This window comes from Culex pipiens, chromosome 1 (assembly GCF_016801865.2).
Source record: "Culex pipiens pallens isolate TS chromosome 1, TS_CPP_V2, whole genome shotgun sequence".
Taxonomy (NCBI): domain Eukaryota; kingdom Metazoa; phylum Arthropoda; class Insecta; order Diptera; family Culicidae; genus Culex; species Culex pipiens.
In genome coordinates, this window is record NC_068937.1 from 37,712,901 (window position 1) to 37,730,256 (window position 17,356).

Sequence of the window (17,356 nt, forward strand, 5' to 3'; positions counted from 1 at the left end):
CTGTCTTCTGCACGGGGTCGAATGTGTAGAACTTGAAGTTTTTACTCTTCAATTTCTCCACAACCAGGTCGAAGTTCTTTTGTCAAATGTGTAAACTTGCACTGACGACTTACCTATTTTCAGACAATATCCGAGGCCTTCCAGCAACTCGTCAACATCGTCCGACAACGTGTCCAAAACAAAAATTGGAGGTGGTCTACGTTCTTTTGGAGAATTGTTCATTTTTGACACCGACACTTTCTTCCGTGCACGTCCATCGCCGTCGTCGTCGTCGGTAGTGCTGCTACCGTCGGTGTTGTTGTTTTCTTCGTCCTCGCTCAGCATCTGGAACTCGTTCCTGATGGGAATGTTGGCGGATGTTGACGTGTTGGTCGTGGCACCGGAAGTACCTGAACGGGTTCGCACTGGTGATCTCGGAGCATATCCGGGATGAAGATACTTTTTGTCGATGCCTTCTGCGCTCACGCTCCCTGCGCGATGGCGGTCGACACGGCGTTGGTTTGTTTACCTTTTTGCACACGGCCGATAGACGAACTTCGCGGGTTTTTCGAGGCCGCACTCGAACTGCTGGTGAAGCAAACTCGCGGGTAATCACAATAAATTACGGCGAAAAATCCGAGAAAAACGATAGAGCACTGAGCACTTCACTGCTGCTTGCTCTCGTGCGTACACGGAGGTCGGATGTTGAACTCAAATGATCCCAAGATACTCCAAAGTTGAAGGAATATAATTATTGAGAATATGCATTTGGTTTGAAAATTGGCAATGAAATACTCGAGCTCAGTGTTGCAAATGAGAGGTAAACAAAGCAATCATTTGACAATCTTTGCACCAAAACATCAAAGAGTTTAGCGAACGTCATTAGAGCTTGTGAAATCTCTTCTTGTGTCCTGTCCCGAGCAGGTGGAAACATCTGGAAAAGTTCAAGTTCTGTTATTGTCAGGAGGTCAGAACTTGTTATTAAAACACCCAGATTAGCTGTTATAATAACACAAAATAATAACAGAGATTTGTTCGAAAAATAACTCATTCTGTTATCAAAAATTATTACAAGAAAATTCGATAACAGAGATAAAAAATGTTCCCGATAACTCAATTTGGTATTGGTGAGACAGTTTTCTGCAACAGTTAATAATAAGAAAATGATATCAACCATTTTCTTATTATTAACTTATTATATAATATTAATATTATTGCTTGGTTCCAATTAATTATCACATATTTTCAAATTCAGAATGAAATCAATAAACATTGGCTGACGGCTAACAAATTTTGTCCTACATTTAAAAAATGGTAAAATTTAGCAAAGACCAGGCAAAATATCCAGTGACATTGCATTTTTTTAAAGGTCTAGTAAGGCGGCTGCAAATATTTTTCAAAGTTTATGTCGCCCCCGTTAAATTGTTAATTTCCTTGGGGGTAAATATATCAATAATTTAAAAAAAAATCGGCGAACAAATTTTACACTTTTTATAAAAGTTTTGGTACAAAGATTTCATGGCCAAAACAATGTCCTTGATTAAATTGGTCAAAATTTTCCACAGTTTTAGCCAAGTTTTAGCCATATTAATCAAAATAAAAAAAAAACAATAACAAATTGGGTTATTGAAAATTAGTTAAAAATTTCCCATAGTTAAAGTAAATTTATACAAATTGTGACTACCGATCTTTTTTTTAAATTTGGAATATCACATGAATAACGCGATGAATGATTGAATGATTTTCCATGTTCCATACCTTTAGTTGTTGTTGTCTTACTCTCTCATATGATCTGTTCAATAACTATTTTCAGACTAAGTGTTGGGTATGTTATTATTTTTGCTTTCTAATTACCGATGATCATGATACTCTGATAGTAAAATTAGATATCTTAAAAGGACTTGTCATTAAAATGACCTACATTTTGCCTGCCCGGGTATGAGTACTAGACTGGTAAAAATTTGTACATCAAATTTAATTCAAACGTTATCAGAACCACTTTACACAGTACCTCCATTAAACACCTTTTTGTGCATCGATTTGGTAATTCAATTAGCACCTTCCTGCAATTTCTCCAACCCATCATCCTATCGGGGTACTCACAATATTTAACACAACACCGTCGTCTACCAGCCGACGAACTAATTGCCTTGCAACACCTGTGTCGGTCGCGGCTGCAGACCTGCGACACAACACATCGGCCACATGCGTATGCGTTTTGCGTACGCAAGTCCACCCCGTTTGACGCGCGTCTAAAATGCAACTTGGAGCTTGTTTTGCACCGGACAGACATGACCAATATGCAGCGTGGTCAAGTGCAACACTGACAAGCGAAATTGGCGCACAATAAAAGCATTAATTTTCACGATTAAATTAAATCAGCGTTTTAAGGTAATGTAAGGCTCCAATTAATAAAAATCTAGTTTAATTTAAGAAATTTGTTTTTTTTTGCTGTGCATACACTTTTGTTTGAAGTTCACCGGTGTGATGACGCTAGCAAAGTGACGACCCCCTGGTCAACAACGATTCATTCATGCGCGAACCACCTTAAGTCGACGGGAGGGCTGGTACAACCGGTATGACGTCGTCGGCTAGTCGGAAAGTCTATCGACAGCAGCCAGTGGAAGCACAATATCACCTTATTGCAGCTTAGTACACCTTCTTTACCACCACTCACCCTCGCATGTGGAGGTGTGCTGAAGGTCGCAAGCACAGACATAGAGATATGCAATGTTGTTCGTTTGTTTATTGAGCAGCGGTCCATACAAAAATGGTTTGTAAATATTCGAAAATCTGTAACTTTTGAAGGAATTTTCTGTTCAATCTGAAACCAACTTCGGCAATGTTGTAGGTATTGATTAGGGCTGTTCAGAAGAAATAGGTACATGGAAAAAAATCTTGCCGATTTTGTTATTAACTTTTTTTCACATTAACTTAATTTCTTAAAATTATTATTTTTTTAGAGGTGGGCAAAATCGCTCATTTTAAGGAGCCGCTAATTTTCACTCGCTCATTAAAATGAGCGGCTCTTTGGCTCTTTTTCAAAATATTGATAAGAAGCATATTCAAAAGAAAAGAAGTGATCTTTATGTTTTTTTTTCATTGGAAAGGTTAGCTCGAAAACCATAAATCATTGTCAAGCTTCCTTCTTGAACCTAAACGCTCAAATGATAAGATGGGGAGAGCACCCAAACTGAAATATAGGAGTTTGTAGAACATTGGTATTTATTTTACGAAATTGCGTAAGTTGAGATATATTCTGCGAACTCTTAGCTACATTCTGATTTAATCGATAAAGTCTATTAATGCTAAAATTCAATCGGGCTTTTTAAAAGTTTTTTTAGTAAAGTTTTCCAAGCTACGCATATTGAAATGTTCAAATCTGGGCAGTATTTGAATAATATCGTTACGGTCAGTTGTGCAATTTTGTTTTGAAAATAAGGCTGGTACAAATATTTTTAAAAGTTTTTGTCACCCCCCTCCCCCCCTTCAAAATTGGCCCGAAAAATCAGGGGGCAAAAAAAATATTTTTACAATAAACTTCAAAGTTTCAATGAAAATTCAAGTGCAACCAGCTGAAATCAAATTAAAATACATTCTCCTGCGTTTAAAATCATTTTTAGCATGTTTGGGTTTATTAAAAAATCTTAAGATTTTTTGAAAATTTTCGATGCAAAATCTTTTTTTTCGATACAATGTCAGATCTTAGATTTTTTGAAAACTAATGATTGCAAAACAACTGAACTAGTTTAAAATGCATTTTAAAACACTTTTTTCATTTAAATGTGAAGACCCCCCCCCCCTTGAATTCGGCCAGGGCCGAGGGACAAAAACTTTTTTAAATATTTGCATCGGCCTAAATCAGCATTACTTTTGGAGTAATTTCCAAGAAAACTAGGAAACTTTTCTTTTACTCGAAAAAGTGCACCGTGGGACAGTTTTGATAAATTTAGAATTAATTCACAAGCATGGTCCGTATCGTGGAATATTCCGACCTTTGCAAAAACTTTTTTTTTAATTTTGAAGCAAGACTAACATTTTAAAAAGGCCAAACATTCAATATTACTCTCTTCTGAAATGGAAGTCTTGACTCAAAAAAAAATTCAATATTGTTTTCGAAATTATCGGATTTTGAACTTTGCCGAAGACACCAATTGATCAGAAAATTCCTTCAAAAGGTGCAGATTGTTGAATATTTACATACCATTTTTGTATGAACAGCTGCCAAAATTGTATGGAGACTTGTATGGGTGAACCTATGACACAAAATAGCGTTTTGGAGCATAGGATAAGAAAAAGATATAAAAATTTTGATTTTTTTTTATTTTAGCCTATTTTTTACTCATAACTAGGGTTAGTGAAATTTCACGATTTCGCGGACAGCGCAAAATCCGTGAAATCTGGCTTTTTCCGCGAAATCCCGTGAAATTTTATGTTTATGTGAAACTGCAACAATTTTTCTCAAAATATTTTATCAAACTCAGATAGGAATAAAAAAAATCTGAAGAACTACTGTAGAATTAAGCGAGTAAATAACCTCCTTCAATTACTAATATAGGGTTAGTGAATTTTGATTTCGTGGACGGTGTGAAGTTCTTGAAATTTATATATTTTCTATTATCTTTTTTCAGATAAGATCATAATAAATATTTCAACCATAAAGACATTTTATGTAAATTTAACTAGTTTTCAATTGAAAAGCTTGATATGAACCATTTGAAGAATTGTTCAGATTTTGCAGTTTTTTTTAGAAACTAACTAAATTTAGTAATATTTTCATTTCAAAAGAAATGAAAAGAATCAAGCTTTGTTTTATTCAAAATAAAATGAAGAGTATTTTTTATCTTTCAAATCACCTTTTAAAAACATTTGATTTTTTTCTGAGTCCTGTTTAATTTTAACGATATTTGATTATTTGGGTGGATGATTCCCGTAAAAGTTAAAAAATACCATCTTTTTTTGTTTTCTTTTCTAATTTTGAATAAAAATTTCGATTTCGTTACAAATTACATTATTTTTGTCTATTGATTTTAAATTTAGTTTTTGAAAAGAGAGATGAAAACCTTAAAAATTATTTTTAATGGGCTAAATGTCGCAGAAAATTCAAACCGTTTTACTCATTTTGGCTGGACAAGATTATTAAATTCGATATGAAATTTAATAAAATGTAAACAAATCAAAAAATCAAACCATCCACATTAACGACCCCCGGGTCTTTTGTGGTCTCTATTGCAAGTTTCTGCTCGAACCTAGGAGTCAGAAGGCTTGAATGGGGAGAGCACCCAAACCTCTTTCTACTCCAAGGAACCTTCCACCCCAGTGTTTGAACTGACGACCTTTGGATTGCGAGTCCAACCGCCGCCAGCGATTCCACCGGAGTAGGCTTGGTTTGGTGTGTTGTTTGTACTTATGTCATGGAGACGACTCCTACACCTGGAATGACTTAACGGCCTAACAACCAAGGCCGGGACCGACATTTTACTTCCTCATCCGATGGAAGGTTGGAGCAGATGGGAATCAAACCCAGAATCATCCGGTTACAAAACGGACAGCGTAACCATTCGGCCACACACTGCCAAATGTAAACTGATAAAACTTCAAATATTAAAAAAGCAGTTCAATAAATGAGAATACGCATGCCCTACATTTGTTTCAAAATATAAGTAAAGTCCATCCACAAACTCGGTGGAAACTATTTTGAAAATTAAGAGAATTTTTGTGTCACGTTCAAATTAAGTGAAGATTTTTTTTTGTTTATTTATGAATAATATTTAATGAAGCATAAAAAGTAGTTTCTGTGATTTAAACATAAGATTTCCAGAGTTATTTTAACGTTTTCTACGTTCCGCGAAATTTGCGTGAAATGTGGTGTTTTGAAATTGAGGTCCCCGTGAAATTTGCTATTTTCGAGCGTGAAAAATCACTAAGTCTTCTCATAACCTACAACTTTGCCCAAGATACCAATCGATCTGATATTCCCCTCTCAATTTCATACATTTACAAATTCGTTTTGTAAGGACGACTTGTAAGGAAAAAAGTAATCATGCAAAATAACTTCTGCCAACATAGGGAATTCATGGAAAAAGTTTCATCAAAATAAAAAAAATCAAGGAAATGTCGATTTGCGACATCGCAGAGCAGCGGAAAGGCAGTTTCGCTGTCTTCTTGCGAATGAACCTGAGAGTAGAATGCTCTCGTCAACTCATGGTTTATTCTCTCAGTTTGGGCAATGCGCTCTTTACTCTCAGTTCGGAGCTGTTTCGGTGCAACAAATTTGGGTGTTTTATCGTCTATGAAGTTTAAAAATGTGAATCTTCTTAATCACTTACACGAGATAGTAACAGAGCAGAGAGGCTTTTTGATAAAGATTCTTTCATACAGATAATGAAGTCGTGAGAGGAAAAAAGCATGGTCATCGTGACATCTTGATCATCGTTGCACTACAGTCTTGTTGCCGATCGCTGATTCACCTCACCCCTTCTCCGTGACTAATCGCTCATCATGCTCGCCAAGCAAGCACGCACTTCACGCTTATCTCACCTTGAGGGAATCCCTCTCATTAGCAAGCTTCTTCTTCTTCTTCTCCACCTTCTCTCATAACATCGATCACCGCCCGATCCACTTACCGTCGAGTTCTCGTCGCATTTCAGCATCCCGTAGAAGTCCTCGTCCGGGTTGCGCTTGAAGCTGAGAATCTCGTCGACTCCTCCGCTGCTCATCTTGTCTGGACGCTTTTTGGACGCGCTTGCTCTTTCACTCGCTGAAAACTCTCACTTTCCGATGACCACCACTCTTGTACTCTTGCCCACTCTCACTGCTTGGACCGCCGCGGATTCAAAACAAAACCTTTGACCTCGGCCGACGCTTATCGCGATTAACTTCTCAGCTCGATCGAAACGCACAATACAAGCGCGCTGTCAACTCGAAAAACTCTCCACAGCTCTCCGCGCACTGCAAAATTCGAAAGACCCGGGGCCAACAAGACCTTGACGGAGCACTCTCCAAAGTGAAACTGACTTCAAACTCGGCTCAACCCAGAGACAACAACAGCAATACTGCGCCTTTAGGAATAACCGCAAAAAGGCAGGGCTGCAAACGCGACGATGTCCGAAGGTTGACTGAGACTCCGTGACTGGCTGGCTGGCAGGTCAGGCCCGGTTAGCTGGATTTGGCCACCAAACACGACGGCGGCATGCAACAAGCTTTACCCCCTGCAAGTCGAAGCACCCGAAGGTCTACGCCGCCGACGAGAGAGACTTGCAAACTGGAGGAGAACGGGCGGAATTTTGCGAGCTTTGTCGAGAGACCCCCTTGAATGTCCAAAGAAATGGATTTTGGGGGAGGGACTGATGAAATGGGGACAGGGAATTTCATCATATAGAAGTGGATTAGAGTTAGGGGACAATATTCTGTGTTATTGAAACTTGTAAGAGAATTGAAATATTCTAACAATAATAAATGATATCTTTGTAATTAACAGTAAATCAACATCAAAAGCATCACAATTTAAAAAAAACAATCTACCAAACTACATTTCAACAGACATGAAACCAAGAAGAGACAATTATGCCCTTGCACCCACATCAACAAAAGAATTGGTTTATTTGTCATTGCCAAATAACATATCTTCTGATAGTCGTATATCGACTTCTGAACTTTGTATTTAAAAATCTAGAGTTTTTTGTTGGAATAGGTCCTAAACACATATGAAAGTCAATAACTTATTAGACCTTTTCAAAAAAATCTCTAAAAATATTGATCATATTTATTTCATTTTTTGTTCTGTTAAAAAATCACCAAAAACTCATCATTTGTAACTTATGATAACGACTCGTATTAAATCTTCCAAAATGATTTTTATACATACACGCCAACCAAAAAAAACGACTCTGCATCCGACTTTGCAGCTCTCAAAAAAGACCTGACTCCACCAACTCCAACTCCAACCCCAACAACTCTGATTGCTGAAAATTAGCCGACTCCGACTCCGGCTTATCAGAATTTTCTGACTCTAACTCCGACTCCAGATTTCAAAAAGTAACCAACTCTAGCTCCAACTCCGACTCCAATTGAACAAGCTATAGAAAAGTTATATTGATAATCAGGATTGTAAAAATATTATACTTTCAATTCTCAGTGACTACAATTATCATGCCCAAAGTCTCATCTCCCAACTTTTTAGTAAAAAAAACCGTCGTATACAAAATCCTGAGTGAAATTTTCTTTTTCTCTCTCATTCTCACATTCACAATCATCCCACGACAACAGAGCGTAGCCACATAAGCCGTCACAAAACAAAATTTGCCAACGGGACGTGGTGCGTGGCCGGTTCCCAACCTCCCTCTCACGTTCTTTCATTGTGGGTATTCTGCGAAAACAAAAGAATCTTCGGCGAATGCGCGTGAACGAGGAAAAGAGAAGGAGTGATGGAAGGATATTGTTCTTGCTGTCAATCACAAGATAAAAGAAGAGAACTCACAAGCTATAGCGACGGTCACTTTGCCCTCTGATGTTTTGGTGCAAGAATCATCGAATGATAGTTTTTTCTATCACTCATTGAACTATATTCTCATGAATACAGTAAATTAACATTTCAAAACTCAAACATTCGTGAACACAAGATATTAACAAAACTAAGATCATATAAAAATAAAAATATCCCTAAAATTCAAATACTGAGCGTAGATGTTTTGTTCAAAAATTCACCTTAATCTCATAAAATTGACGAACATACACTTTATATGTAAACTATTCATATTGATGAAATAAAAATGCATAAAATATAAAATAGAGTCATGCTATTAACATTCGAATGAATTAAATGTATTGAAATCAAAGAGCAAATTACTTCTGATATTGCACCAATATGAAGCTAATATTGGGGTCCATACGGTACGCAGCCTAGGCGTTCTACGTAAATATTATGCGCGTATGATATTCACGCTGATATTTGGTACGATATTATGCGCGTATGATACGTCGTATTCGATATACTCGAAGTGATTATCCCCTAGATTAAAATGCATTTTACACCTGCCAGTTTTGCAATTATTTGTTTTTTATAATATTCGGAATAGTTATGACAAAAAAAAATCTTTTACTCCAAAAAAAATGCGGTTCTGTACACCTCAATTTTATAATATTTCAAAATATTTTCAAACAATCCCAAACATGCTAAATATGTTTCAAACGCAGGAAAATACATATAAATTAATTAGACTTTCATTAAAATTTAGAAGTTGTTTGAATTTTTTTGCCCCAGATTTTTCGGGCCAATTTTGTAGAGGGGGCCAACATAAACATTCAAAAGTATTTGGTACGGCAAAATTATTTCAAGTTTTGGTCTCTCCTACTTCAAAACTTTGTTAGAAAACCCTAAGGCAAAAACAATAAATAATTATTAAATTTGAATTTTCATAAAAAAAACTGGAACAGTTCTCATAATTTTTGCAGTTTACCACTATCAATACCCAATTGTCAAAGAAATTAAAAACACTTTATGTAAGCTGTAATTTAAGAAATTGCTGATAGGCCAACAATAGGAATGCGATGAGATGGGTCTGCCATATTTTGAATACATTTTATAAAGTTTATTTTTGAAGAATTATAATAAATTTATTATTGATTTTGATCTTATACATCTTTTTATACACTTTAAATTATTGGACCACGGATAGGGAAAAAAGTAAAACTTATTTTCACAAAATTTTCATAAATTCATTGATATTTCTAAAATGTGTAATAGTATTTAAAATAACTTTAAAAATGTACAAAATAATTTGTGATTCTTTTTGCTAGAAAATGTTGAAAATAAGGCTTGAAATTTTAAAATAATGTTTTGCTTCATCCACAGATAAACCATTTTTAATAATTTTAATATAGGATTGCTGATCTAGAATTATTTTAATTTTTCGATTTTCCCAAGATTTTTAGAAGAACTTCAGCTTTTTGAACTTTTGATAATCGAGGCTTCGAATAATCGAGTCAGAATCGAAAGTTTATTTTATGCTGCTGCAATATTTCATATAATTAATTTTCTAAATATTTTGCACAAACAATGTACAAGTTATAATCAAGAATTTTTTTTTACAAATTACTTGAAATTTTTGACTTTTGAAAATAAAAAAACTCCAAAATTCTGGCTTGTACACAACTGCACAAGAAAAACAAAATATGAAATGAAATTTTCCCTAACTCGAATCTCACATTTTTCATTTCGATTGATGGCTTGAGCATAATATTTTAAGAGGATAGTATATTTTTTTCATCTAGAATATAACGGTCTGAAACATGAATTGAAATGTTGATTTCAAACTATAAAGATAATCTAGCTTTCTTTTTCTCTTTTTCTTTTCTTAAAGGTATTTCAGTATTTTTTACTTTTATGAAAACTATGTAGATGCAAATTTATTAGCTTTGACAGTTTCAAAACGAGTTTTAATATACAACAAAGCTAAACGGAATAATATCATGTCGTCACCATCGTGCTAACTTGTCGTACGTGCATTTTGGGCCAAATTGAGTTAAGAACGCCATTTTGTGCATCTCACAATGCCACATCTTTTGACCTACAGATCCCCAAAATTCAATTTCAATCCTAACATATTCAATGAAAACCAAAAATGCTCCGAATTTTTTTTTCACTTTTCATATGAAAGTAGTTTCAATCTTGTCGTGCTATATTGTCACTCCCTGAAAATTGATGTAAGTGCGACAAATGGCCAAAGGGATTTCAGGTCAGGATGCGTTTGACGCACGTACAAGATAGACTATCGTAAACATTTGTAATTATAACTCGGGACTCCAGCAACCAACTTCAACCAAACTTCGGGACAATGCACAGAATGGTCAGCCAAACAAAACGTGTTTGTTATTGTTTACATTGCGTGCTCTTGTTTTTGTTTATTCAAGGTCAAACATTAGAATGCGTTTTTCTCGGAACGTCGAAATGGCGGGTGCGACAAGATAGCACGACGACGTCGATGTCATATTGTTTCCCTCTGAAGGAATCTTTTAGAAAAATTATTGTCTGAGCAACGAAAGAATTGTAGTTGTTTTGATATTAATATTTCAAAAAAGTAAATAAAGTGTATAACTCAGCTTAATGAGCTAAAAATGGGTTTATTTCCCTTGTTACGATTTTATATTGTCGAAAAACGAAAAACATTTTCCCCCATTTAAGAGCTTTCCCCAGAGCCGTACCTTGGGTCAGCGGCGCCCTTGGCAAAGCTTCAATTTGGCGCCCCTCCCAAATTTACCAGCATTTTGATAAATTGATGTAAATTTTCAAAGATTGCTCCAACGAGTTTTAAACTTATTTATTGCAATTGGAGATGATTTTGAAAAAATCTTTTTTTTTGCAGATTTATCAATTTTTAATCCGTTGTATGACTATAATATTAAAAACTTTCTCTTCCTGCTATACCTTTAAAAAAATAACTCATTGAAATCGGATCAAAATCTAGAGAATATTATCATTTCAACCGATAAAAAGAAGAAGGAATCCAGCCAGATAAGATTTATTTTCTGTAGAAATAAAGTTGACTTATTCTCTGTTAAATTTCATTAAATCAATAATCAAGCAGGATTTTGCTCTTCTGATTATTTTCTTTATTTTTTTATATTAATGAACAGAATTGCATGTTCAGCCGTTCACAATTTTGCTTAAACTTGTTTAAAAAAAATTCGGGTCTAATTAATTTGACCTAGGAACCCCAGAAAAATGTTGAGCCCGATCGGAGAACATTTTTTTTTTCGAATCATGCTGTTTTCGTGGGGAATTGCTGAATAAAGATGATTTAAAATACAGAGAAACTTTAAATTAAACAAATTATTATTTTAATAATAATATATTTCATATTAAAAAAAACACGTACAGATAAGAAATTTCAATTGTTTTTTTTTATTGATTTGCACAGAATAACTTTGATTTATTTTGATTTTTTTTAATATTTTGAAGAATTATATTTAAAATTAAATCTGTATTTTACCTGTAGTATTTGTGTTTCATCGTTTTATTTTCAATCGGTAAAATGTATTAAATTGGTTTTTGTACAAATTCAATAATTCTGAATATTTGTAAACCTTAAAGAAAACTGCGTTGAAAAAAACACTCCTATTTAAAAATATTTCGAGTTTAGAGTGAAATAGCCATTAGCCATTTTTCAATAACGGTAAAACTTAAACTAAAAATTTGATGTGCAGAAAATATCTTAAGTTATTTTTTGTAAACAGAGATATCTTCATTTTGCAAGGTACAATATTTTAATATCAAAATTATTTTTATAGAAACTCTAAATATGATCATAAATTATAATTTTGCAATTAGACTATTCTGAGGGCTGATCAAGATTTAGCGGGCAAAATTAAGTACAAGCATAGGTGCCCACCCGCAGTTAGATTTAGCGGGCAAAATTACATAAAAAATCAGATATTCATTTTATTTAAACTATAATGCTGTAGCAATTTAAAAAAAAAAACTACTGGAACTTCTGCATTTTTGTGCCACTTGGGTGCCTCTTTTTTGATAAATAAAATAAACTTAGTTTTTATTAAAAAAGACCAAAACATTGCGGTGGATTATTTAAACAGTTAATTTTGGCGCCTAAAGTGTTTTACATTAACAGAATTTTTTGTATTTAAATCCAAATTATCAAGTTATTGTTTAGTTCTACTTTTGTTATAGGCGCCCTTTTTTGTTTATTTACTTTGGATTTTTACTGACAAATTTGTTCAATCTTCGATTTCGGTGCCCCCAAGCACTGGCGCCCTTGGCGATCGCCAACTGCGCCAACCCCTAGGTACGGCGCTGGCTTTCCCCCATATTTAGTGAGAGAATTTGCCGAACTTTAAATCCACCAAGCTGACACGCTGGAGAATTTGCCGAAGCATAATGAGCGGAGAGAAAGAGAGAGAGTAGAACCAGAACCAGTTCAAAACAGCTGAAATCGCACGTTCTTACAGAGCAAAGCTCACGTGCACGAGCGCAAGGTGCAATCACGAACGATTCGCGAAATGAGAGTTTAGGTCACGCGAGAGCGAGGTAACGAGAATAAGAGAGGCGAAAGCTCTTTGCGAATGACCTGGAAGGATGCTGCGAGCCTGTACCGAAACGGGGTAACGCCGAACGTACAACAGGTGAGTCAATGTGGGTGGGTCGGTTTGAAGCTTTTTTTTTTGTTTTAAGGTTGACCTATTTGCAAATTTGTTGCAGTTCACTGCAACTTGCATAAGTGTTTTTGTTGTCGTTGGATTTCTGTTCGGGTTATTTAAATTAGTATTTTTTTTGCAATTATTTGAACAAAACCTATTGTAATAGTAGTTTATGCAACAAGTTGCAAAAAGAGGATTTTTTCAGCAAGAGTCGTACATTTATCCAACGAGGTTTACCGAGTTGGATAAATACGACGAGTGCTGAAAAAATCAAGTTTTGCAACGAGTTCCATACAACATTTTTTGCAATTTCAAAAAACACCCATTGAGTGAAATTTTAAGTCGAATTTTCATGTATTTTGTCAATAAATCGTTAAAATCAAAAAAATGTTGAAAAGTGTTACTTTTCGAAACAAGTGCTGAAAAGTTCAACATTTCAGCACCCATTTCAGTGCTGAAAAGTAGAACTTTTCAGCATTTATTTTGAAAAGTGTTGCTATTCGATTCTGTTATTTTTGGTACAGAAAAGTAGGCTATTTCGTCGTTCAAGAATGACAGGAAAAGTTAGTAGTTTCACGACGGAATTGCAAAATTATTATTGAGGGGTAGGCGTGGCTGAATGGTTACGCTGTTCGCTTTGTAAGCGGAAGGTTCTGGGTTCGATTCCCATCTGCTCCTATCGAGATATTATGGAAAGAAGGAATTCTGAACACTTGAATATGAACGAAAAATTCATTAGCTCGCGGCGGGGTTCGATCCCCCGTCCTTTGGGATAGCAGACAAAAACGCTAACCACCAGACCATCGAGGCTTAGTTGTCTAGCAGGATTAAGAATGCTATAAGAATCCAAGAAACTTGATTGGAATCTGTGTGAACCTAAGAACAGGAAAATGCAATATTGAATGCAAGTTGAATTCAAGGACACTGGTTGCATAATTGTTAGGCGAATATTGAACTTTCAACACGACCAGAATTCACCACAAAAAGCTTGGTGAACCGAATTGGAAAGCTTCCAAAAATGAATCCAAGAACATACGAAGAATTAAGGACTATAAATAGATTTGACCGGCCGCATCACTTACCACGGTGAATCCTGGCTTCACACCCATCTTACTAACACCCTCAAACCTCACGTGATACTTTGTCGAAGACGCAGCCGATTTAGCGGTCTTCATCACTCAAGTATCGGACTAAAATTCCTATCCACTTCCCCCGTGTCTTACCACTGGTCGTGGCCGGCGCTGTGATTGGCTAGCATGATAGGGACATTTGAAAGTTGCGAAGTGGTGATTAGGGTGGGTACGTTTTTCAAAAAGTTCTCGGATCAAGTTTTAGTATGGTTCCCCTTGTAGGGCATGCCCATAGGGACTTTCATGCCAAATATCAGCTCATTTGGTTGTAAACTGGCTGCGCGCATCAGGGATAAAGTTTACATGGGAATTACTATGGAAAATTGGAACTTTTTGTTCAAACGCTCCTAAAGGCCTGGGAAAATCACGCGCCAACTTCTGGTATGGTCAAGCCTATGGGGAATGGTCTGGAGAACACTTTTCCCGAAGAGAGCATATGGATTCGTTGTCCCTAGACCTGGCGCATCGGCAAACAATCCGATGTCTCCGGAATCAACGGGTTTCCCTGAAAAAGCATCAAATTTTCCTTAGCATGCTATGAAAGTTTGATGAACACCGCGACGCCATACGTCAGGCAGCTACCACGTGGGTGAGAAATGGCTGGAATATTCAATTGCAAACCTTCTTTTAACTAGAAAATGATCATTTCGAGTAATCCTGATATTATTTAGTCGAATTCAGAATCTCTGCATAGCGAATTTGTATTTTTTTTGCAAATATTTCAACCACGTGGTAGCTGCCTGAAGTATGGCGCCGCGATGTGCATCAAGCTTTCATAGCATGCTAAGGAAAATTGGATGCTTTTTGAGGGAAAACCGTTGATTCCGGAGACATCGGATTGTTTGCCGATGCGCCAGGTCTAGGGACAACGAATCCATATGCTCTCTTCGGGAAAAGTGTTCTCCAGACCATTCCCCATAGGCCTGACCATACCAGAAGTTGGCGCGTGATTTTCCCAGGCCTGTAGGAGCGTTTGAACAAAAAGTTCCAATTTTCCATAGTAATTCCCATGTAAACTTTAACCCTGATGCGCGCAGCCAGTTTACAACCAAATGAGCTGATATTTGGCATGAAAGTCCCTATGGGCATGCCCTACAAGGGGAACCATACTAAAACTTGATCCGAGAACTTTTTAAAAAACGTACCCACCCTAGTGGTGATGATTGGTTCCTACTCTTCATCTGTGGTCCACGGAGCAATTCTTGGAGGTCCTGGTCAATAACAGAGTAGCAACTACGGGTAGACAACAATGCTATGCTATGCTATGGAATTGCAAAATTATTATTTTTAAATCACTATTTGCAATTCAGTTCCATTTGAAATCGAACTTTAAAATTTACAATTGATAGACAAAAACCTCGAAACACTTTTAAATTTATGCACAGCAAGTTATCCAAACAACGTAGTTTGTCACGGTTGTCACAGATGGCACCACCAACTCTATTGCAAGCAATGTTGCATTCAACTTGTTAATGTTTTTAAATAAGCACGTGTGGCGCGATTCTGCGAGAGAAAACGTGGAATGCGCATGTGTCAGTCAAATAATGATAATAATAACGGCTTTTTCTACGGATTTTTTTTTGGAATTCTGAATTTACACCGTTTACTAGTTATAACAGAGATTCAATTGAAAAAATAAACAAATAATGTCATGTAAATCATCTAGATATGAGATATGAGGAAGCTTTTTCTCAGAGCTATGAGAATATTTTTTTTTAAATATGTTTTAAAAGGGGAAGGACGGCGCTATAAACTTTGAACTTAACTGTAGTTTTATCAAAGTTTTAATAAACAAAAATTTAATTTTAAGCTTATGGTGTTATTGAAAAATCAAAACATAATTGTTGATTAGACTTTTATAAAAATAATTTCAGATATTTATCCTAAAATGATTATCAAAACATCATAGCAATCTTCCCTCAGGTTGACAGTTGGGTTATTCATCAAAAATCCCTTTTTGCCGGGAAAATCAGTACAACTAAAAATCCCAGAAAAAAATGTCCGGCAAAACCATTTCAGCACGGATTGACAGCAGAATGCCCAAGACGGTTCTCACAATCAAGTGCCACGTGTTCTCTTCGTCTATAACGCCTCTTCCACCCTTTAACAGTTCCGCCCGCGTGCCGTCCCGCAAAAACCGCCCGCCGCCCGCTGCCATTCGGCCGAGGTCAGCTGGACGAACAGCACCGCCGTGGACCACCGTCGACCTCGGACGGCAGCGCCCGGTGAAACGTCGGCGTCTCCGCCGAAGCATTGCCACCGGTTGGGCCACGTTCCGGCGTACCTGCGCCGGAGTCAAGCCTCGTCGATGGACGGGTCAGTGAGCAAGCTGGCAGGGAAAGAGCAGGAACGGAAGCCGACGGTGATACCGCTGGTTCACAAGCTGGGGTCGATTCCGGCCTATTTGAGGACGAACCGGTCGTCTTCGGCTGGCGAAGATCGTGAGGCGAAACCAGTTCAGAAGGGAATGGTTACGAAGGACAAGAAGGCCACTTGCAGTAGTTCTGAGCAGAATCTGGTTTTAGAAGAGGTTAGGAGTTTGCGTCAAGACCTCCGGCGGAGCAGTTCCATTGGACTCTTCATTAGTCCGGTAGATCAATCAAACGTAATCAAACGACTGCAGCAAAAGTTGCTCAAATCTAGGACGATTATCACATCTTTAGAGAAAACGATTAGAGTTCTCCAAGAGGAAAATAAAAAACTAAATTGTATTGTGTATGTAAGACTGACCCAAATGTGAGTTATTATTTATTAACCAGGATTTATTGTTATTTGTAGAAAGCAGAAGCAACATGTTGAAGGATCGGTCGAGGGAGTTCAAAATAGAATCTTGAACTTGCATGAAGCGGAACTGGGCGAGGATCTTCGAAGAAAACTGAAATCGAACTGAAAATTGTACCACTCGAAGTAAAATTTATTTATTATACTATTATACAAATTATACAAACCTACAAAGCCTCTGTCATTCCCCTGAAACTGGCACTATTTCAGAAGTGGAAGCAGATTTGACGATCTGACGTCTTCCGAATTCAACACTCTGCGCCATCAGCAATTCCCGCGCGCGGTCTGCAACAACAAAGATTTGCCCCAAAGAC

At 36.6% G+C, this 17,356-nt stretch overlaps 2 protein-coding genes across 2 annotated transcripts in view; one reads left to right on the plus strand and one right to left on the minus strand.

Moving 5' to 3' along the window:
- Window positions 1-7,138, minus strand: part of LOC120414147 (J domain-containing protein) — a 109,162-nt gene extending 102,024 nt beyond the window's left edge. The window contains exon 1 of the mRNA XM_039575185.2: window positions 6,606-7,138. Within this exon, the coding sequence (XP_039431119.1) occupies window positions 6,606-6,698 (93 nt within the window). The 5' untranslated portion in view covers window positions 6,699-7,138. The remainder of the gene's footprint in view (window positions 1-6,605) is intronic.
- Window positions 7,139-16,247: 9,109 nt separating this feature from the next.
- LOC120414183 (uncharacterized) lies at window positions 16,248-17,151 on the plus strand. The gene is made up of 3 exons (XM_052711672.1): window positions 16,248-16,309; window positions 16,372-16,997; window positions 17,040-17,151. Exons 1-3 carry the CDS (start codon window positions 16,259-16,261, stop codon window positions 17,149-17,151), a joined length of 789 nt encoding a protein of 262 aa, XP_052567632.1. The 5' UTR covers window positions 16,248-16,258.
- The last annotated feature ends 205 nt before the right edge of the window (window positions 17,152-17,356 follow it).